Genomic DNA, 24,480 nt, shown 5'->3' with positions numbered 1-24,480 from the left:
CAGTAGGTATAATGAGATAATAAAAGATGCACTGAATTTTGTTACAGTGAAATAAATACTTTGGTTGAATGAAGTTTAAAAAGTGAGCTGTATATTGAACATTTGATATAGTTATGTTGGCAATAAGGTTTGTAGAATGTTTTTGCTGTTGTCATTTCGTACTGGGAGTACAGTGTACTTACAAACTTTATTTGAAATAAAATTAGTTATAAAATCATGTGAGAATTATAAACCATCAGCACAGCAAGTAGGCTATTGGATTTGGTTTGCAGTCTAGTAAAGTATCAAACTGTAGCCACTGTGAAATACCGCCCACATGGGTAAATTGAAATAATAAACACATTTTAATGCACAAAAGTTGATGTAGTAGGTAACATTTAAAATAAAGTGAGATACCTAATTGTAACTTAAACCTAGGTCAGTAGTAAGTAGTGAGTAGTAGTAGTAGTAGTAATATTAAGAACAGTGTGAGGAAACGTTTAAGTATTTTGTTTATTGGTTGTAAAAGTGAAAAATACAGTGAGTTAACTGGAAATTACACTACCCATTGCGTATGAGTAGATAATATACAGTTTAACATGACAAGTGAAAAAAGTCCAACTGAACAACATTAACAAAATAATTATTTGTTTTAGTTAATGAATCACAATAAGCTTGACCCAGTGTTTAATATGCAATGAAACAGCAATGTTGTTCGTAATTGTTTAAAGAATAAAAGCAATAACAAAATTAGAGTATAATTTAACACAGAATGTTAACCAACAACAATAACTTAATGCAAGTACCTATTGTAAATGGTTTGCAGTCTGGTAAAGCATCAAACAGTACATAGCCGCTATGAAATACCTGGCACATGGGTTTATTGAAATAATAAACACATGTGATATTTTAATACACACCGTAGTAAAAGTTGATGAATTAAATAACGTTTGAAACAAAGTGAGATAATTGTAAGTCACACTACCTACAATCGTGTATGAGTGGACAAATGGCAGTTTTACATGACCTTTTTACCACACATTAGTAGTAATATTACACTGTAGTGTATAGGGTAAACAGTGTACATATTTTATTTTAAAGTGAAGAAAGTATTGAAATAATCTTAACATTGCTAACATATGTGACAAATGTTGTTAAATGATAAAATACTTATCCAGTAAAGAGTCTATTAATACTTTGTGTAGTAGTAATATTAAGAAAATGTAAATTCATGTAAGAAAACGTCAAATGTTTTGTAAGTGTTATAGTGAAATTACATGATAATTTAAGGTTTATGATACACCCATAAAAGTATACATGTTGTAGTTAGAGTAAACCTATCTAGTACCCAACTTACAAATGAAGGAGAGTCAACCTAGGTCAGTAGTAAATAGTGAATAGTAGTAGTAGTAGTGGTGGGGGTAATATTAAGAAGTGTGTGAGAAAAGTATTTTGTTTATTGGTAGTAGAATGTATATTATTACTTTCACTCAACTGTATAAACACAATATTAAGTATACAATATCAGATATGTGAACATATTGCATGGTTACTGTAATCATTGTTACGAATGTATACAATATATAGTTTGTGGATAATGTAGCAAAGTGAATAAGCACACATGTATGTTAATATAAATGTTTTTTTTTTGAACTGTGTAAGAAAAAAATATTATTATAGGCATTCCAAATGCCTATAATAATATAATAACTAACTGTAACCGTAGAACATGTATAATACTGCCATTGAAGGTGTGTGAGCACTGAAAAAAGTCTACCTAAATAACATCAGTACAATGCTATTGGTTAAGATAAATGTTGTATTAAAAATTAACAAGTACCAATCATAGAACAAAGAAATCCACAGAAGAATGTTTAAGTGGTTTCATACATATTAATAACTTTGAAGCATTGTAAAACTGTATTGCACTGTATAACAGTAAGTGTTATAGTGAAATCATATGATAATAATTTAAGATTTATGATATACCAATAAAAGTATACATGTTGTAGTTAATTTTTCAGAGCTGTACAGAATAATGTTTAATTGAATGTGTAAGTAAGTAAGCTCTATCTAACAATCTATTGTTTGTATTAAGTATTGAAATAATATAAACATTTCTAAGAGTACCACATGTGAAATGATAAAATACTTATCTAGTACACAACTTACAAATAAAGAAGAGTAGACCTAGGTCTGTAGTAAGTAGTAGTAGTAATATTAAGAACTGTAAGAAAACGTTTGAGTATTTTGTTTATTGGTTGTAAATACCCATAATAAATGTCACAATAAGCTATGCCCATAAGACAGCAATGTTGTTTGTAATTTTTTAAAGAATAAAAGCAATAAAAAAGAGTATAATTTAATACAGAATGTTAACCAACAACAATAACTTAATGCAAGTACCTATAGAATAGTATCAAAGTGGGTATATTGAAATAATAAACCCATATGTGATATTTTAATGCACACTGTATAAGTGAGTATAGTAATGTAATGATCAAGCGAGTGAATCTTATACGGTAGGTGCAGCCCGACACTATTTGTTTAATACAGTGATCAAAGGTTGTATGTTGGTTGTCACTCACTACTGACGGCACTGCTCCAACAGTTAGGGTCGCGTCACACTATCGCGGTTGCACTGCGCGGTTTCGTTCGTAAATATCATCACATGTGTATTTATGGAACGTGACACACTTGGGCGTTTCCACCGCGTTCTACCGCTAGCCGCCGCACAACGCCGTTGCGTGTCGCGGTTTGACGGCAGCGCCGCTCGAACTATTTTCGACCGCTCAAAATAAAAACCCATGGTTTTCAATCACATGCATCACACTACAGCGGTAGCAACGCGCGTTTTCAGTGCAAAATATTAACAATTTATACAAAATGAGTTTTTTTGACACTGAACTTTTTATTGTGGAAGTCGAAAAAGAAAAGTGCCTTTGGAAAATGAATTCCAAAGAGTATATGGTGGACCGCTATGTTAAAGCAAAAACCTGGGCCAAAATTGCTTCAAACATGTATGACGAATGGGAAAGTTATAATAAAGAAGAATAAGAACTTAAGAGTAAGTTTAAAATTTTTTTTTTTATTCATATACATATATTAGGTATTACTTATCCATGTAATGACATTATAATTAGTAATTATAATATTATAATTTGTTAGTTATTAAACTGTATACTAATATTAATAAGCAATTTTATTTAAAAACAATTTAAATGATACGGGGTTGAAAAGTAACTGATCCAGCGTTTAAAAAATATTCAGCAAAGTAATCGCGAACATCAATTCCTTGATGGCGAGCTCCTGCATTTCCGTAGTTTTGAATACCCTCTAAAGGATTACTAAGTGTATATTCAAAAATATATCCGTCTCTTCTGCGCACATAATTATGAAGAATACAACAAGTTTTCACAATAATATCCGTAAAATCAGGCTCAACTAGTATTGGAGTGTGCAATACTCTCCATTTATTAGCGAGAATACCAAACGTACATTCCACAATTCGTCTGGCTCTCGACAATCTATAGTTAAATATCCTCCGCTTATCTGTGAGTCCACGTCCCGGATACGGTCTCAGTAAATTTTTATGGAGGCCAAATGCTTCATCAGCAACTATAACAAAGGGCTGTGGGGAATCCGTCACATTGGGTAAACAAGTTGGTGCTGGCAGATTAAGTTCTTCAGAATAAAGTTTTTTTCCGAAAGGACAATCTTTAAAAACTGTAGAATCACTCTCTCTACTATAGGCACCAACATCAATAGTCGTAAAACAATAATCTGCGTCGACAACGGCCATTAATACGATCGAGAAATACTTCTTGTAATTGAAAAACATAGTTCCCTCATTTTTTGGATTGATACATCTTATATGTTTCCCATCAACTGCTCCAATACAGTTGGGGAAATTAGTTTTAATGTAAAATTGGTTCGCAATTTCCAACCATTTATCGGGATTGTTTGGATCTGGCATTTTTTTTGGTTGTAAGATAGTCCATAATACACTACATGTTTCCCGAATAATTGTACCAATTGTGCCCCGACCTAATAAAAACTCATACTGTAAAGCAACAAAATTGGTTACCGTTGATAAATATCTGAAACAAATTTATTTCAATTTTATATTCTGAGCAAAGCAAAAAAAAGAGGGTCGAGTGGATGTCGCTCCGCTGTACAGTAGGTTAGAAAAAAACATAAAAAAATTGGAAACAGAAAATGTCCGTAAACAGCTCAAAATAAATCATAAATATTTTGAAAATCATATGGTGTATAGAAAATACTAATATAAACATTCAGTCAAAAGTTCATGTATCTACGGTCATTTCTTTGAGAGTTATACCAAAAACCAAAATCGATTTTGTCGAAAATCTGGTTTGGGTAAAAATTTCCGTTTTTTCTTTAATTTTTCATTTGTTTTTTCACGGCGCTTTTGAAAATTACTGGGAATTTAAAATTTTGACCTCCCCATTGCACCAATGATATTGTACCAACGAAAATTTTACTTTTAACCTCCCAAAGTACCAACTAGATTCAATTCCTATCAGAAAAGGTACTTTTGAAGAAAATCCAAGCATTTTTACTGTCCTAAAAGGTGATGAAAGACACAAAAAAAAATAAAATAAAAAATAAAAAAAACACACATTGTAAAATCAATACATTCATCGCTCCGCTCAGAATCTAAAATTGTTGAATGAATAATAGAAAATGTATTACTACCCACCAGTGTTGTGCAAAATTGTATCTAGAAATTATAAGAATAAAAAATTATTTGACTTAATTTCAAAGATAGTTATTCGAATAATTGTCGGTTAATATTTGAATTAAAATTAATTACTATTATTATATTATTAAACTTATTTATTGAAATTCAAAATTTGTAATAATTATTTATTTAAATTTTTGTTAGTATTATTTACTATTATTTATTATTGTTAAAATTATTACGAAATATTATCAATATATTCATCACTCCATTCAAAATCTAATATAATTAAAAAATCCACATCTAATTATTTACATTATTCTATTGATATATTATATTCACATATTTTATTTATAATTTTTTTGCGTTTATTCCGAATAAACAGATTTTATTATTTTATGTTTTTATAGTCGAAGAATTAAAAAAAATATGGAAACATTTAAGAGATAATTACACCAGAGACATAAATGAGACAAGAAAAATTCAGTGTGGATCAGAAGCCAGGAATACAAAAAGATATACATATTCTGACATATTATCTTTTTTACAACCTGTTGTAAAGAAAAGAAAGTAAGGAAACATATTATTCTGATATAATTCGCATTATATAAGAAATATTTTTTTTATTTATGATTATGTTTATTAGAACTACTGGAAATATTGAGACTCCAACATGCTCTACAGATAATGCGATCTCTACAGACGAGTACGGTGATGAAAGGCAATGTCAGTTAGATGAGTCTGCAGCGGAATCAGTGCACGAGGAATGTGATGGGTCAGTATCAAAACAACAAAGAAAAAAAAAAACAAATTACGCCTTTTCAAAAAAATTTATTACATTTGATGAAAAACGCACCCGTACACAAACTTGAAGATTTTGATGCTGACAAATCCTTTCTTTTATCATTTTTACCGGATTTAAAAAAAAATGAACGAAAACCAAAAATTAGAGCTAAAAATACAATTTATGCAGTCAGTAAAAAATATTCTAAATCCTTCTCAGACTCTTTCTTTTGGACATCATAAACCAAATCCACATCAATTTAATTACTATCAAAACGATGATTACTCTCCTAACTTGGCCAATTTTAGAAATAATCATCATCAACAATTTCTTCCAAACTTTCAAACTGATCTCTCTCATTCATATCATTCTTCTTATACATCACCTCAACAATCGCCTCAACTACATTCCTATCCAGGTTCTCCTAACGTTGATGTGTATCATAGTAATTTAAGTAGTCAAGATGAAAATTCCCACCACACTATACAACACTTTTTTTTAACATTAAGTAAGTAAAATTTGAAAAGTTTTTCCTCATTTTTTAATTATTTTTTTTTATTTTATTCATCTATAATTTATGTATTATTATAATATTTTATTAAATATTCTGTTTTAATATCTTTAAATTTAACTTACTATATTTTTAATGATTTGAGGAAAAAAAATTAAAAATATAGTATTTACATACATACAGTAGAAAACTAAAAAAATATATTTTATTTTATGATAAATGTATGACAAGCAACATGTATTAATTATAAATAAAGAAATCAGATTTTTTAAATGGTCTACTATAATACCTTATATATTATAAATATTTATTTTTATTTTTTATGTTACCTTATTGTGAGGCTGAGTCTTTCTTCTGCAGAAACGGGATTGCGAAATGGTGTAATTTCCTTTGTTATATGTGGACGCACATTCTCCAAAAGTTCATCTAATGATTGAATAGACATTCTGTAATATTCAAAGAACTTCTGTGGATACTGTCTTATGTCCAAATAAAATTTTTTAAAACGATCATTCTCTTCGCGGCTTTTATTAAATAGATGCACCCAAAATTCTCTTTCTTTTCTTGAAGAATTTAAATACCCAAACGATTCTGCGATTGATATTACTTGCAAAGAACGCATATAGTAATTGTAATCCATCCTACAAAACATTTGTATACATTTATTTAACACTATTCAAATATATAATATTAAATAAATTAATATACTTGAAATTTATTTACTAAATGTATTAGTTAACTTATAAATGAGGTAGGTAAATATAAAAAGGATTTTTTTTTATAAATTAAGGTTAATTACTATCAATTATAATGGAAATCGAACTTACTTTTGATCTTCTTACTTCTGATGAAGGGTGAACTTTAATAAAAATCGAACTTGTGATATTATAATTTATATTATAATCACTACAAACAACCCACGTGGACAACGAAAATTGTACAACTGAGAGCGTTAAACCGCGTTCGTGTGACACGAATTTACCGCGCGGTAGTTTTAACGCGGTAGCTACCGCGTGGTGCAACCGCGATAGTGTGACGCCTTTGTTTTTAAAGTTAGAGAATCGATCAAAAGCCTTAAACCTTCTCCGCAATGAGCTTTTCAATTAAAAAAAAAAACCATAACGATCGGTTCAGTAATTTCCGAGAACATATCACTCAAAGGTTTTCATTTTCACATTTATATATTAGATATATATATAATTATTGACGGGAGACACGGTAATACCTACACACCGGATACGTGAGAATACACACGATTCGTACGATTTACCAATTAAACGATATTTCGTCGTAGTGTAGATAAAGTTTAAGTGTTATAGATTTGAACAACATTTACAATTCAATTCGTAGGTAGGTAGGTTAGGGCTTTGGACAAATAACACCTAGGGACGACGTATCGAATGCGTGTCGGACGGTTAATAATAATTATAAATAAAATATAATAAACGTTACACGCAATGCTACAGTATGGCCATTATTAATTGATACGGGTTTGTCGGTGGAGTGGTGGCGTGCGGGGGACAACTTTAGCGACGCGCAACGCGCCCGTGTTATCTAACGTCATCTTGTGACGAACGCCCATGCAACACACAACCCAAGCGCACAGAAAAACATATTTTCTTTATAATATAATATTATTAGGCTTTTAGCTTTCTTAGCTTTCCTTAGCGTATTGTGTTCTGCGTTGGGCGCTTTTCAAAACCAGTGAGTACAATTTTGAAATACATAATAATAATTAATAGTAGAACGTTTGTATAGCCCGCGTACCTACTGGTTTATTCATGACATTGTACGTACGCGAGGTGGATTCATCTTCTTTCATTCGTGTACGATGCGTTTCCGTATTCACGATATTGTGTATTACTATATACACGCTATTTCCACCTTTTCGCGTTTCGTATTCAATGTTAATACGACATTTGTACTTCCGTGTTCATATATATATATATATATATATATGAATACTACTGTGGTGATCTGAGCATTAATATTGAATATTATAATTAATAAAGTGTATCACAGACATGCCAATATCATACTAAATAACAACACATTGGAATTTGTATATAGGTATATGTTAATAAGTATAATAGCTTCTTAATAAATATTAGATAATAAAATCCAGTATTAAACATAATGCGTTTAGCATCATCGCAACAACAAAATTAGTTGTGTACATATATTAACAATTAATCAATTTGTTATTTATCATTTATCTATTAATTTTATTGAATAAATAATTAAATTATACAAAAAATATATCTATATTTTGAGTAATATCAAATTATGTCATATCATTATACAACTTAACTGCCAGAATTTAAATACATAAAGTTATATTTTGTTTATTAATATTGTATTATTATTTATAATCTGTAGCAGTGTTTTAAACTGTAATATATCAAGTACCTACTACATAGTATATTAGATATTTAACCACATAATCGAGCCCATGTCAAACGATTTAGGTATGTTGCTTAATAAATGTAGATAAAAGCAATAGCATCGAAGTAGTATGTCAAATCGATCAATATACACTCTTCGTTGGTTTCAACAAGGCCGAACGGAGTCCGTTAGGTCGGTAAAACTCGAATTTTGAGAAAATCATAACATTGTCCTTAAATATGATAAAGCGGAAGTAATAGCAAAAGGTAAATACGAAAAAAAAATTCAAAAATCACACGGCTGCCGCAAATGAACTTCAATCCCGGCTACCGGCATCGAAACCACGACCCCGGGTCATCCGCACCAACGCCTTACCTACCCAGTGGCGGTCAAATGATTTTGTCATGGGGGGGGATAATATGGCTAATTTTTTAACATCCATAATTTTATCATTAAAAATATAATTTATGGTTATGTCTAATTCTAATATCAATTAATACAATTATGGGAAATACAAACTTTATTTATAACTTAGTTAGGTATACCGACTTTATAAATATATTATACTATTATAGCATTAACAATATTTTTATTATATTAGTAAATCTATTTTTTTGTTTTTTTTTGCTAATTCATCCAGTACTTCGTTGGATGTAATGTTTATAACCCCACGATGAACAGCCATAGTGGCCAAGCCATTGAGACGACTCTAGAATAATAAAATTATACAATTTACATATAAGCATAAAGCATTAAATTGACATTTCAAAAATTCATAAGGATAATTGAAATATGTACAAAAGAAATTAACAAAACCTAAAAAGTTAGTCCTAAACATAGTGTTTTATGTTTGAACTATTAATTTAATACTTATTCCAATAGATTATATGTACAAATATTTGACCACAGCAATACAGAATATTTACCTCTACCATACTATTTCTTAAATATGTTTTCAACCGTTTAAGGCATGAAAACATTCTCTCTGGTGTTGCGGTTGATACCGGAAGTGTACAAAATATTTGTAATAAATCAAACACATTAGGAAATAATTCACGTCTACAGAACTTTATAGCATCAAGTCCTGTTCTTGGAGATTTTCCTATGCGTGAAAGTTTTGTTTTCCATAAATTCAATTCCGCTTTCACAGTTTCAATATCAGTAGAAAGGTAAAAATTTACTAATTCCTCAAAACCTTCTAATTCAAAATCATTTGAAAATAAACATTGAAAACCTTGAAAAGTTAATATTAAGTACAATTAAACTAAATTTGCAATAAATATATTAAATTTGAAATAACTTAAAATTAGATGATATATTACTTTTATTTGATTATTTAATTTTTAAAATAGAACTATTCAAGTATGAAGTATTGAACTATTATTTATTTAAATAGGAAATTAACCTTTAAAAATACTACGGTGAGCCAAAAACCTTTCTTCCAATTGACTTATAAAGAAGTCAATATAAGGGACACATATGGATACTCGAAAATACTCCTCAGAATCAGGCGTAGAACCATCATTTCTTATGATAGAATTATCTCTATATATCTGTCTCTTGTTAATTCGTTTAATTTTAATATCGAAATCCAAGAATTCAGCCATTTTCTAATCAAATAATAAATTATCATAAATGTTTTATAATTAAAATTTTACACTTCCAAATTTAATTTAAAATATTTAAGTTTCAATCAAAGTAATCATAATTACCTGTGCTTTTTTGAACATTTGATTAAACTCTGTATTAATATTACTCCTTAAGTTTTTAAGTATTGTAACATTATCACCTGCAAGATCTATAGCTTCCTTTAAGTCAATGCCTTTACTTTGTAGTAATTTACACAATGGTAAACTATAAGAAAATAATATCTAAAAACAATTATTTTCTTTAAAATGATTTATATAAATAAAATATAACATTTAAAAGATTATTAATTTACATTTACTACTTGAAGTGACACCAAAAATTCAGAATCAAGCGCTTTAATTAAAATAGTAGCATCTGTAGCACTAGTATCTTTCCAACTAGAAATGGTTTCCAAGGACACCACTACAAACTTAAAAAGCTCTATAAAATCATTTACAGCTTCATACCTCTGAACCCATCTTGTTGCGCATAACCGCTTTAAGCTTTTTACTTTTGGGTCTAGATCACTTTCTTCAATTGTATTTAAAAGCACATTTTGGCGTTTAGGAGAATTAAAAAAGCAGTATATTTTTTCTACAACGCCCAAGCAATTTCTAATTGGTAGAATATTACTAGCTTTAGATACAGCTAAATTTAAGCTATGAGCCACACAATGCACATACAATGCTTTAGGGTATGTCTCCCTAATAATAGTTTGAACACCTTTTAAATGTCCTGACATATTGCTCGCTCCATCATAACCTTGTCCTACCATATTATTACAGTCAATTCCACAAGCATTCAAACCTTAAAATTAAAAATAATTTACATGCATACAATTCAAACGTTAAATGAATAAAAGAGTTACCTAGTTGTTATAAAATAAAATAATCTTGTTATTTATTACCATTAAGAATAACTGTAGCCAGATTTTCTCCTGTTAGACTTTGTACTTCAATAAATTTTAAAAAGCTCTCATTCATAGACACATTTTCTCCAGATCCACTTAAATATCTGACACATAAGGTGAGTTGCTCTTTTACCGAAACATCTGTTGTCTCATCGACTAAGACAGAAAAAAAACCGGATTTATTGACAATTTGAACAATTTTTTTTAAAATAATATCTCCACATGTTTCAATTATCTCATTTTGAGTTCGATTACTAATATATTTGTTTTTAGAGCCTGTTTCTAAATAGGTTTTCATGTAATCTATATCTTTAGCTTTATATTTCAAGATAGCACGAAAGTTTCCTTCGTTTTCATTTGATTCACCTAAACAATAAATACTATATTATATTATAACTATATAATAAAAACTATATTCTTTAGTATTTACTCCTATTAAAGTATTGAACAGTCTAATACAATTTTGGCATTAACTATTTTTTCTACTTGAGCCTTAACAAGTTGTAAGCTACCTATATAGTATTATATAATATACATACTACTGAAACAAATAGGACCATAATCTCTATGACCTCTTAAAGCTATTTCCTGTTGGCCGCATAACATCACACATTCAATGATTGGAATTAAACGCTTTCGATTTTCTTCAATTTGTTTCATTCTAAAAATTAAATTAAAAAATTAGTTCAAATATATTTCTTACATCTATATTCTATTTATATTTAATTAAAGGTTAAATAGGTATACTTATTATTTGTATGTACCTTTCACTATCAATACGGTTTATAATCGAAGAACTCTTATTTAAATAAACATTTAAAAAGTTATCAGATTTCAGTAATGCAGTTTTATGGTATTCCAAATTTGCATGTTTCTTAAACACCTATCAAAATATAGAAAAATTATAAATAAAATTTTCAATAAATTTGTTTATAAATATACATACTTCTATAGCTTTTTTGTAGTTAGTAAAAGCCTCCAATACAAGGGTTCCTAATTTTTGACCACCAATACCACCATTTGTTGAGAAAACAACACAGTATTTGCAAAAAGCACCTTGGTATTTTTCAGAATAGGCCAGCCATTTATAAGCATTGAGCCAATGGTGTTTGAATTTTAAGCCTCTTTTGGCATTACAATCAAGTAATGGAAATGGAAATGTAGCTGGTGGTATCCACACATCTTTAAGAATCTGAATCAATTTTAGTTGTATTAATTGAAGGTAATAATGAACTATAAGTTATAACTACACATGGAAGTAATCTAAACAATAAATAATAAATTACTAACAAAAGTTGTAATTCTTACCAAATATCTATCAGCATCGGTCAAGGTACTATTAATGTAGGATCCAATGTCATGAACGTTTAAATCAACAGTCTAGAACAATAATTTTAATCGAAATTCCCATTTTCCTCATAAATAAAACATTTATATTAATTTTAATAAAATAAATATTACCACTAAGTCCACAACTTGATTTTCTGTAACGATATTAGTGATCTTACTTATTTGTTCATCTGCCGACACCGAGCGTTTAGAAGTACAGCAAGTTGCATCAAAATAACTAGTAATTTTCCTTTTATTAGACATAATAATGGTAAAAAATAAAAATGTAAAATAAACAATAGTCAATAATAAAAACACCGACTGTATAATTGACACTTTAGTACACTACACGGACACACCACACACAGTAGAAAACTCGTGTACGAAAGACGATGATAGATGATAACTAATATTATGACAAATAATAAACAATCAATGTTTCAAGTTTTCAACCGACTACGTAGTATTGAAAAATATACCTACCGATCGTAATGTAATCGCCCGTATCGGCAATATTCTGGAAATGTGTAGAGCGTGTTGTTATTGAAAATTCTTAATCATCGAGTAGGATAATACGGGATTCCCATAATATTATATATTGTGTAAACAACTAAATATTAATAACAATAATAATATCCTAGTAGTAACTAGTAGTACCTAAACTTGAGTCTAGATAATAATATTATTATAGTCTTGTCATATATAGTCTATCGAAATTTATTTTTAGAAAAAAAAATAGAACAATATGTAATGCTTTATTATAAATTGTTATAAATAGGTATTGAAAAAAAATTCATGGGGGGGGATCTATCCCCCTCATCCCCCCCCGTTTGACCGCCACTGTACCTACCTACCTACCTACTGAGTTGAAAACTGATGTCAAATCTATGACTCTTAAGCCGTTTCGTCGTCCCGGCGAATTACGAACGCGGATTCGACGTCCTCCAAAGGGCGTCGTAAAGGGGGGCGCGATCACGTCGGGAAGCGGACGACCGGCTCCGCCACCCTAGGACGTCGAAAACGTGTTTTTCGCGAGTAGTATGAAAAAGGGGATTCTAGAACCTCATCCTCATCCTCATCACCTCATCATCATTGCCGCCGATTCGTGACGTATATTATATCCCCGCGCGCACCTAGCTCAGCCGCATACGTATACGATATACCCCGCCACCCCGCTCTTACCTCACTACGAATTGAATTGTAAATGTTGTTCAAATCTATACACTTAAACTTTATCTACACTGCGACGAAATATCGTTAAATTGGTAAATCGTACGAATCGTGTTTATTAAAAACTCAAATCGCATATTCTCACGTATCCGGTGTGTAGGTATATACCATAGATAATACATAATGGATAGGCCCTGTGTATACTAGTTACATAGCGGGCAGCGTTCCCGAATAAAGAAGAGAGACAGAAATATAAAAATCGTATCTTCTATCCTACTCAGCAAAAAAATTATCTTTTCTTCCATGGTTTGTGTGTTTTGCCATGCGTGTTATAGCACAGAACACTGATAAGTGATAACCGATATTATATATCACTTGCATTTTGCGATTTGAATCGTGCGTTTAACGTGGACTTAAGTCTTGATTGTTATACGTTTTCTTTTGTCACTTTAAGTGTTAATTATTTAAGTTTAACTTTCGTTAATAACCAGTCCATCAATTTAATAGTATTTTAGTTCTACTAAATATATTATAATGGTGTACTCAGTGAAATGTGTGGTCTGTGGACTTAAAAATGTGGATGCTCCAAGCATTTCATTTCATTTGTAAGTATTTAAACTATTGTAGCTGTTATTATATGATATTCTCGTTTATATATTTCTTTTTCTTTGTTGCGCATACTATTCCAATTTGTTTTTCACAGTTTTCCGAAAACTGAAGAAAAGAAACGTTTATGGTCAAATTCTCTTGGACTGCAGGTCAAAACTATTGAAAAACAATAGTAAAATATGTTCATTGCATTTTAAAACCTCTGACTATCTTATGAGTACTAGTCGTAAAGTTTTAATGTCAAATGCTCTACCAACATTAGCTGCGTCAACTACAAATGATGTTGAAATGTAATGATTTTTTGGCTGTGACTAAATTTGCTTTGATTGTTTATAATAATACTTGATAATTATTTCAGTGAATATTGTAGTATGAATACACAGTAAAGGGCCACTCAACTATATAGGCTAAAAAAAAAAATTGTTTTTCTAATATCTTACTTCATAATATTGATTTATATGTTATTAAATAGCTGTGGTAAAAATATAATTTAGATAATCACATATTTCGAGGTCGCTCACGGGTTTCAAAGTTTTACACCTATATGATTTTCTGTAAGGTACCTACTTTTCAAGATAAAACTGATTTTCTACATTTTTATTATTAAACTTGATTATTATTTACCCATGCATTTGATATTAACTATTAAATTGTTAATACTCGTATCATTCTACTAGTATTCGTATGCCAGTGAGTTAAATTTTGTTTGTTATTATATTAAAGTGAAGTTAAATTCATTATTTTTTTTCTGAAGACAATCAATTATTCACTTATTCACACATGCAGATTGCAGACCTTTCAATAGTATTGACTTAAATTATTGGTATGTACATTTTACAATGTAATTGATTTAAATAAATATTTTAATATAACACATTAGTACAGTACATAATATAATGTCTTATACAAATTCAAAAAATCATGGTATTTATTTGATTGGCACCACAAGTGAAACTTTAACTGGATCTAAACTGCCATCAAATAGACAAATACTTGGCCGCTTTTTACATTTGTATTTAAAAGACAACTTTTCGATACAAAAGAGTGCTCATATAACTACAAATGAATTGTTAGATTTTTGGAATAAAGCGAGAATCCCTACTAAACAAAATTATAATATAATAAATCAGATCAAAAAATTACATTCGAAATGGATTGGTATTAAAAAAAATGCAACCAGACAAACAGAGACACAGGTTATGAAAGTGAACCATTTTTTAAATAATTTAGACAATTTGTTTGATGTTGCCCATGCCAATGCTATGAATTTAATTAAACTACAAGAAGACATTGAATTTTTGAAAGCACAAAGAGAGAAGGGTAGACGAGGATCGATGGGTGCACTTGATAAAAAATTGTTAATTAAAGAAAAAAAATGTATTGCAAAGAACTTAAAAATAATATCAAGAAAAAAAAAAGAAAGCGAACGTCTAGAAATTGAAAAACATACAGTATTATGTATTAGTAATAGTAGCAGAAGTGAGAAAAGTGATAGTGACGAAGAAGTAAAATATATTTTACCAAAATGTCCTAGAAAACGTCCGAGGAATATAATTAATCGAGCTGTTGCGTCTATGCCACATATATATTAGCTGCTACAGCTGAAACAATTGGTTTAAATACTTCTGAAATCGCTTTAAATAAAGAAACAATCCGTCGAATGAGACGAATGCATAGGGAAAATATAGCTAAAGAAATCAAATAAGATTTTCAACCTGAAGTTGCACTTACAGTTCATTGGGACGGTAAAATATTACCAGAATTAATTTCTAAAGACTCAGTTGATCGTTTAGCAGTTTTAGTCTCAGGAGAAGGAGTAATGAAACTACTCGGAGTACCAAAATTAACCAGAGGAACTGGAGAAGAACAAGCAAACGCTGTATTTCAATTGCTGGATGAATGGAATATTGTAAATAGAGTAAATTTTATGTGTTTTGATACCACAGCTAGTAACACTGGTATAAAAAAGGGGGCCTGTACTATTTTAGAACGAAAAATCGGAAGAAATCTCTTAGGTCTAGCTTGTAGACATCATATATTTGAAATAATAATCAGCAAAGTATTTAATTCTCTTCCAATTGAACATCAATCTGGCCCTGACTTATTACTTTTTAAAACATTTTCAAAATTCTGGAAAAATATAAATAAACAAGGGTTTGAAAGTGCAATGTCGGACGACTATATTTCTTATAATATAAAACCAGTAAAAAATGATATAATCATTTTTATTCGAAAGCAATTATCAGTTTATCAGCCAAGAGATGATTACAAAGAATTACTACATTTAAGTTTGATATTTCTTGGAGAAAATATAAGTGAAAAGGTTACAATACAAGCACCCGGAGCATTCCATAGAGCAAGGTGGATGTCTAAAATCATTTACTGTTTGAAAATTTATATGTTTCGATCACAGTTTGAATTAAAACCCGAAGTTCTCGATGGATTAAAAACATTCAATGTTTTTATTGTCAAAGTGTATGTTAAATATTGGTTTACATCGCCTAATGCTGCTAGTGCCCCCAAAAATGATTTAAACTTTATAAATGATTTAAAAGCTTATGAGAATAAGACAATCGCTAAAATAGCTTTAGAATGTTTTTCTCGTCATTTGTGGTACCTACTTGAGCCCAACATTAGCAGGTCTATCTTTTTTTTGATAACAATGTTTCGTATGAAAATAAATTGAGCATGGTATCAGCTTTGTCAAATTTAGGGAGCGATGAAGGTAAAGCAAAAATACGAGCAGTAGAACTGGCTGAGAAGAAGTTATCAGATTTAGTGACAAATCAAACTATACATTTATTTAATGCATTAAATATTAAAACAAACTTTTTACGAACTGATCCAAGCACATGGGAAACTAATGAAGAATATCTAAGTGGAAAGAAAACAGTGGGGTCATTAAAAGTTGTGAATGACATAGCAGAGCGAGGAGTGTCTTTAATTTCATCTTTTAATTCAGTTCTGACCAATCAAGAGGAACAAAAACAGTTTTTACTGCAAGTCGTTGAAAAACATCGTCAACAGTATCCTGACCCAAACAAAAAAACACTTCAAAATCTCTAAATGCCTTATATTTTTTGTTTATATTATTAATTTTATAACTATATTTTGTATCTGACATAATGCAAAAGTATTAAAAGTATTCACATTTATGTATAGAGTTGACGGAAAATAATAAATTATTAATTTTCAATATTTATATATTTATTACTATTCATAAATTTTTAAATGCATTGAACGACCAGTAAAACTTGATTCAGAATTCTAAAACTTCATCGAAATAGTTTTTATGGTAAATAGAACCTGATAGTAAGGTAAGAAAAGTAAAAAAAAAAAAAATTTAAGTGGCACCCTAATACACAGTCTGCATCACCTAATAGCTATCCTTGTACATCTTCGTCTGTTGAAACGGTGACTATTACAGATTTGGGTGTTGACGTACTTGATTGGTGTGTATTTTCAATTAACTTATTATTTTAAATATTGTACTATCTTGAACGTTTAATATTTTAGTAGTCAAACTGATGATGATGATATTGACAATTCCATCGTTTGTACAACTTCTCTACAAAATGAATCAACTCCTGATGTAGCAGATTTTGATAAGCACAAACGGTATGTATAGTAAATATATTATTTGAATTGAATTATTGACTTATTTGCTTAATATTTTAGTGATCCAATCTCAGAAGATGAAATGGCTACTCCAAAAATAAGAAAATGTTGGTCTTCTTCGAGAATCGGTAATATGACTCACGAACATTTTTCTACACCACGAAAAGCTAAACGCAATTTCACTGTAGTTAAAAACACGGTCAAAAGATTGAGTTATTCAAATAAATTATTAAATCAAAAAAATAAACGTTTATTAAAAAAAGTTGAATCTCTTAATAATGTTATTGGTCAATTGGAGAATAAATCTCTGTTAAATGAGTCAACAGCGAATACTATAAAGGTAACTAAAAATCTGGTTACCTTTTAAAATGTCCTTACTCATATAATTATAACTTGATGTTGCATTATATATATTATTTAATATCTATGTAAATATATACAGTACCGGATCTACAAATTATGTAACCCAGGGCACAAAATAATAATAGCGCCCCTAAAAGTTACCAATAAAAAATGCATGTTGAATTAATACTATTAGATTCTGAACGGAGTGAGGAATGTATTGATTTTACAATGATGTGTATTTTTTTTTTTAAATTTTAAATACTAGTGTAATTCAATACAAAAGATTCAATTTGTTTTAAAAATGTAATAAAAATGATGAGTTTAAAATTTGAAATTTGCGCTCCTCTATGATTAGCGCCTGGGGCATGGGCCCCGGATCGCCTCTCTATAAATCCAGTACTGAATATATATTATATGTTTATTATATGTTAATACATATGTATTATCTATGGCTTTAACAATCTGCCATTGTTCATGTCTACACTTGTCTGATGTAAGTTGTAAAGATGTAATTTTTTACTTTTATAATTAAAACAAACAAAATATATGTCGACAAACAAATCTTTTTATTTTATCAATAGTTAATTCCAATACCTATTAGTTATTACTATAATTTTTTATTAATATTACAACATTTATTATTAAATTTTATTTAAATATTATCTGAATTACTAACAAATTAGATAATATTTAAATAAATATTGGTAATAACTGTTATAATATTTATATTCTATTATATATTTTAGGCGTTGGGGTCAGATGTATTAGAAAACATTGTTAAAGATATTTTAAATGGCAAAAAAAGAAAGTTTTGTCCAGAGCTGAGAAAATTTGCAGTAACCCTTCAATACTATTCTCCACGAGCGTACACATACGTACGTAAAACATTTAAAAACATGTTACCTCATCCTCGAACGTTGCGTAAATGGTATACAGTTGTCAATGGTAAACCAGGATTTACACATGAAGCATTTGTTGTGTTAAAAGATAAATGCGATGCTGGTCCTGTTTATTGCAACCTCACTGTAGATGAGATGTGCATCAAGAAGCATGTAGAAGTAGACACCCAAAATAACGTTTTTGGATACATTGATTTGGGTACTGGAAAACATACAGATGATGGAGATGATCTTCCACTTGCTAGAAACGCACTTGTTTTTCTAGTGGTTGGCCTGAATGACTACTGGAAATTACCCATAGCATACTTCTTGATTGATGGAATGACAGGAGCAGAACGAGGAAATCTTTTAAAAAAGGCCATAGAACTGATTTCGGAAACTGGAGCCAATATAAATTCAGTAACTTTTGATGGAACACATGTAAATACATCCATGTGCACTTCATTAGGAGCTTGTTTTGAACTAGCAAATCCAAAACCTTTTTTTTTTTAACCCTATCACAAAAGAAAAAGTATTTGCTTTCTATGATACAGCGCATATGATGAAACTCATTCGAAATACTTTGGGTGACAAAAAAAATATTATAAATGGTAAAAACGAAATGATCAAATGGGAGTATATATCAAAATTATATGAAAAAGAAAAAGAAGAAGGTCTAAGGGCTGGTACAAAATTAACTTCTAAACATATTTACTATGGAAATCATAAAATGAATGTACGTTTAGCTGCTCAAATACTAAGTACTAGTGTTTCAGATGCTCTGCTTTTTACCAAAATAAAGGACTCGTCATTTGATGGATGCAATGCAACTGCTGAGTTTTGTTTGATGTTTAACAATGCATTTGATATCCTTAATGCTCGTAAAAAATTATCAAATACACCTTTTAATGGAACAATTACTGAAGGTAATGTCAAAAGATATGAAGCATTTTATGAAAAATTTAAAATGTATGTTGCTCAATTAAAATTTGAAGATGGTACACTAGTAATCAATTCAAAAAGAAAAACTGGATTCATAGGTCTTATTTTGGGTTTAAAAAATGCATTAGACTTGTATAACGTTTTAATAGAAAAAGGTGATTTGTCATATTTAATAACGTACAAATTAAGTCAAGATACCTGGAGACATTTTTTAGTGCTCTTAGAAGCCGTGGTGGATATAACGACAATCCCACATGCAGGCAGTTCCAGGCTTCGTAACTATTTAGCAGTATGTCAAATTTAAGTCCATTCATGGAAGATATTACTTCATATATAGCTGGATTTATTGCTAAAAAATTGGAAACTAAATTAAAGTGTCAATATTGTATAAAAGAAATCTATGGACCACATCAAATTAGTAACCTAGCAACAATCAAAGACCGAGGCCGACTTAAGAAACCAAGTAAAAATGTTGTGAAGATATGTCAGACTACAGAACAAGTTTTCCGGAAATATTCCAAAAGTGTAGCATTCTCCAAAAGAGATCGAGAAATATTAGTTCTAAAATTAAAAACTAATATTGATGTATCAATATTTAATCAAATGGAATGTGTAAATCATAACCTACATTTAGATTTACTCAATTTTGAAACCCACCGAGATTTTCTTATAAAAACAATTGGTCTCAAATATTTCAACATAAGAATTTTTCATGAAATAAGAAAGTTAAACGATTCATGCAAAATTCGTCAAAAGCTTACTAAAATTATTCATTTTAGAAATGAATAAATATGTTATCTAAAGTGTAATTTGGTATTTATTGCAAAGAATAATTATTGATTTTTAAAATAAATAAAACTAGTTTTTGTTTTTTTGTTGAATAAAATAATATAGTTGAGAAATGTACAGATTTTTAATTATTATGTTTAAGTATGTTGTATTATTCAGAAATAGCGTTATTTAATCTTATATGACCAATGCAAAAAACCATTTTTAAGTATCAACAAACGTATTGTATAAAAAACTTGAAGAAACTAATAATTATTAATTACTTTGTGCTTTTTTCTAAATTAATAAAAATTAATTTTTAACAATGGAACAAATTCCTTTTTTACAATGTAACTGATGTTACTCAGCATTACATAATATCACGATTCTTCAATATTTATGTAAATATTAATGTTTATACTACGTAGTGTTATGCTATTTAGTGATATATTTGTCGTAGGCATATAAGTAGGTATCTATGTTAATTCTCCAAGGTAAAGCCAATGGAACTCTTATTTTTATTTAATAATAATATATATAGCACTCACTATACTCAGTACTAGTACCATATAAGACTATAGGGTATATAATATATTCGTACTATCGTCTACATCTATCATACCTAATTAATTAGTAATTACCTATATATATTTATGATTTAATTTTTAAAACAATAGTATCAATGTGCACGAACTTAAATATATTTCATATACCTATGAGTTTTACATATTAGTAAATAATACATAGTTTTTTTTATTTAAAATAGCAATAAATAATTAATAGAAAATATAGTTAAATGTTTAAGATAATACAAAATGTTTCATTTTTATTATTTGCCTGACTTTAAATAGGAATTTAGTTAAATGCCTAGTCATTTTATTAAATTACTAGGCATTCGGCTAAATGTCTAGGCGGATAGTGAAATTGCTTAAAAATAAAATTCTTTGACTATATTATGCCAAGGCATTTAATAAAATGCCTGTTTTGAGTGTTTTGACTATATGCCTACGACATATTCACTTCTGTTATAAAAAATTCAAATTTCAATTTATTTTCATGGAAAGATATTTTTGAAATATCATGGAATGTAAACTCTTTTGCTGAGTGAGACAAAAGATCGAAGAACGTCTAATAACCAATATGGCCTATCCATTATCTATGGTATATACCATGTCTCCCGTCAATAATTATATATATATATATATATATATATATGAATACTTGTTCGCGCCAAGGTATTAACGCATCGCGTAATCTCATTCGGCGGCGACGACGACCTCTCCCTATCAGCTCCCTTGTCATCCATACACCGCTCATTCTGTTAATTTTGAATTATTATAATTGTTGTATTTTTTGGTCCGCTATTAAAGCGAACACAACATTTTATTATTTTTTTATTATTATATTGTGTGATGCTATAAAATTATTATGCTCAATAAACACACGATCTCCAACACGCAACCGTAAGTTTTTTCTTATTATTATTATTATTATCGTCGCCGTCAAATCGGGACTCTGGTTGTTGTCTGCGGTTGTTCCCGTCATTCGTCTCCGCGTAAGTCCGCCAGCAACATATATAGTGCGTATGTTGTGTGAGAGGCCGCCCAGGTCGTCCAGATCGTCTGCCCGTTGCGTTACACCCGTCACCGTCTCAAGACTTCAATAACATTAAGTTAGATTTAAGTATTGTCCCTGTGTTTGTGAGCTCTGTGGTCATTGCACCAAACCGATTCGACCGCAGAGACCGTCCACCCATAAATAGCTTGCACCATCCTCATTCCTCGGTAGTTCCCTCCCGTCCTCGTCGTTGTCGTCGCCGTGCACATTTGGTTGCCTACTCCCCACACCTTCTTACGACTGTACATTTGGTTACCTACCCAAGAATTGTCGTCGGTTAGTAGTGACATTGACAGCCATCAACACACGCAATCTCGTCTCGGTTGTCACCAAGTGGTCCTTCGGGTATTCCCTATTGTGGGGCGCGTACAATACTACTGTGGTGATCTGAGCATTAATATTGAATATTATAATTAATAAAGTGTATCACAGACATGTCAATATCATACTAAATAACAACACATTGGAATTTGTATATAGGTATATGTTAATAAGTACAATAGCTTCTTAATAAATATTAGATAATAAAATCCAGTATTAAACATTATGCGTTTAGCATCATCGCAACAACAAAATTAGTTGTGTACATATATTATCAATTAATCGATTTGTTATTTATCATTTATTTATTAATTTTATTGAATAAATAATTAAATTATACAAAAAATGTATCTATATTTTGAGTAATATCAAATTATGTCATATCATTATACAACTTAACTGCCAGAATTTAAATACATAAAGTTATATTTTGTTTATTAATATTGTATTATTCTTTATAATCTGTAGCAGTGTTTTAACCTAACCAAATCTGACTCACATAAAAATTGTAATATATCAAGTACCTACTACATAGTATATTAGATATTTAACCACATAATCGAGCCCATGTCAAACGATTTAGGTATGTTGCTTAATAAATGTAGATAAAAGCAATAGCATCGAAGTAGTATGTCAAATCGATCAATATACACTCTTCGTTGGTTTTGTTGGAATTATAAACAAAACACCCTATATAATGTAGTGTATAAGTAATATATTCACACTATTGTTCATCAGACGCTGACTATACATTTTTATATACTACAGCATATATGTCCTGCGTAGTGTAGCCGGGTATACATAGTTAGTCGTTGATTTATATTACGCCTCGTAACAATATTGTACATCGTATCATTATACTTATTATTATATTATATATATCCGATTATATTATTATTTACCTTTTAACTTCTGTATATCTGTGTACTTCAACAGGTTATGGGCCCAGAGTAAGGTCTTTATAATAAAGTCGTGAATAATTAGTAAAATAATAATTGATTAATGAATTGCGTGTTTTTTGTGTACAGACAGTGTACAGCAATAATAATTCGCGAAGTAAGTGCAGTGTAGCGTGCGTGTGTTTCTTAGTGTGCAGATAGTGTACATCTACGTTTTGTTTAAATATGGAAAACGAACAATATAAAATCAACAAACTCAAAGATGCATGAAATTGGGACATCTGGAAATTTCAAATTAAGGTTATCATGAATGCAGCTGAAATATTTGATGTAGTAACAGAAAAATCAAAGAATCCAATTTTAGCAAAAATCGGTAATGAAACTGAAGATGAAGCGAGAAAAAGGCATAGTGTTGATTTTTCAATATGGAAAAGGGCAGATAATAAGGCTCAAAAATGTATCGTCACTTTGCTAGATGAACAACCTCTACAATACATTATGAACTGTGACACAGCAAATGGTATGTGGAACAAATTACTTAATGTGTACGAACAGATGTCGGACACAAGCATAACAATAGTACAACAAAAATTCTATCGTTATACAATGGATCCTAAGGAAAATATAGCCGGTCATATTTCGAAACTAGAAAATCTAAGTAGACAACTAAAACAATTGGGAGAACCTATCTCAGAATCAATGTTGATTACAAAAATGTTGATGACATTACCTGATAGCTATAGGCACTTCTACAGTGTATGGGACTCAATGAATAGTACAAATAGAACGCTAGAACAGTTAACCACTCGATTGATGGTGGAAGAAACACGACAAGTGCAAGGACAGGAGGTCCGTAACGATGGTGCTGAAAGTATTGCTTTGACTGCAAACAAAGGCAAGTATATTAAAAGTCAAAAATACGGGAACAAAAATGATAATACAAAACCAGGAAAATGCAACCACTGTAAAAAACCAGGAAACTGGAAAAGGGACTGCAGGATATTCAAAAGGGAACAAGAAGAAAAGAAATCAACTTCCGGTTTGGCGCTTATTGGTGTACAAAGAAAAATTGAATAAATCG

General features: G+C 29.8%; 2 protein-coding genes across 3 annotated transcripts; both read right to left on the bottom strand.

The window, feature by feature from the left end:
• Nucleotides 1–3,196: 3,196 nt before the first annotated feature.
• Nucleotides 3,197–6,619, bottom strand: LOC132932908 (uncharacterized). The gene is made up of 2 exons (XM_060999255.1): nt 6,309–6,619; nt 3,197–4,079 (listed from the first exon to the last, which is right to left on the bottom strand). The coding sequence occupies exons 1-2, from the start codon at nt 6,617–6,619 to the stop codon at nt 3,197–3,199; spliced, it is 1,194 nt and encodes a 397-aa protein (XP_060855238.1).
• A 2,131-nt stretch (nt 6,620–8,750) lies between these two features.
• Nucleotides 8,751–13,076, bottom strand: LOC132936146 (zinc finger MYM-type protein 1-like). 2 transcript variants are annotated; one of them, XM_061002834.1, is made up of 11 exons: nt 12,365–13,076; nt 12,212–12,283; nt 11,850–12,095; nt 11,668–11,786; nt 11,443–11,564; nt 10,901–11,269; nt 10,307–10,800; nt 10,077–10,235; nt 9,770–9,974; nt 9,291–9,598; nt 8,751–9,073 (listed from the first exon to the last, which is right to left on the bottom strand). In XM_061002834.1, the coding sequence occupies exons 1-11, from the start codon at nt 12,494–12,496 to the stop codon at nt 8,957–8,959; spliced, it is 2,343 nt and encodes a 780-aa protein (XP_060858817.1). In that variant the 5' UTR covers nt 12,497–13,076; the 3' UTR covers nt 8,751–8,956. The 2 variants fall into 2 exon arrangements, with proteins under 2 accessions (XP_060858817.1, XP_060858820.1); XM_061002837.1 differs by having other exon boundaries at nt 10,901–11,059.
• Nucleotides 13,077–24,480: the final 11,404 nt, after the last annotated feature.

Source organism: Metopolophium dirhodum, chromosome 1 (assembly GCF_019925205.1).
Source record: "Metopolophium dirhodum isolate CAU chromosome 1, ASM1992520v1, whole genome shotgun sequence".
Lineage (NCBI taxonomy): Eukaryota > Metazoa > Arthropoda > Insecta > Hemiptera > Aphididae > Metopolophium > Metopolophium dirhodum.
The sequence above is the reverse complement of the archived record's forward strand: the minus strand, read 5'-3'. Positions and strand labels throughout refer to the sequence as shown.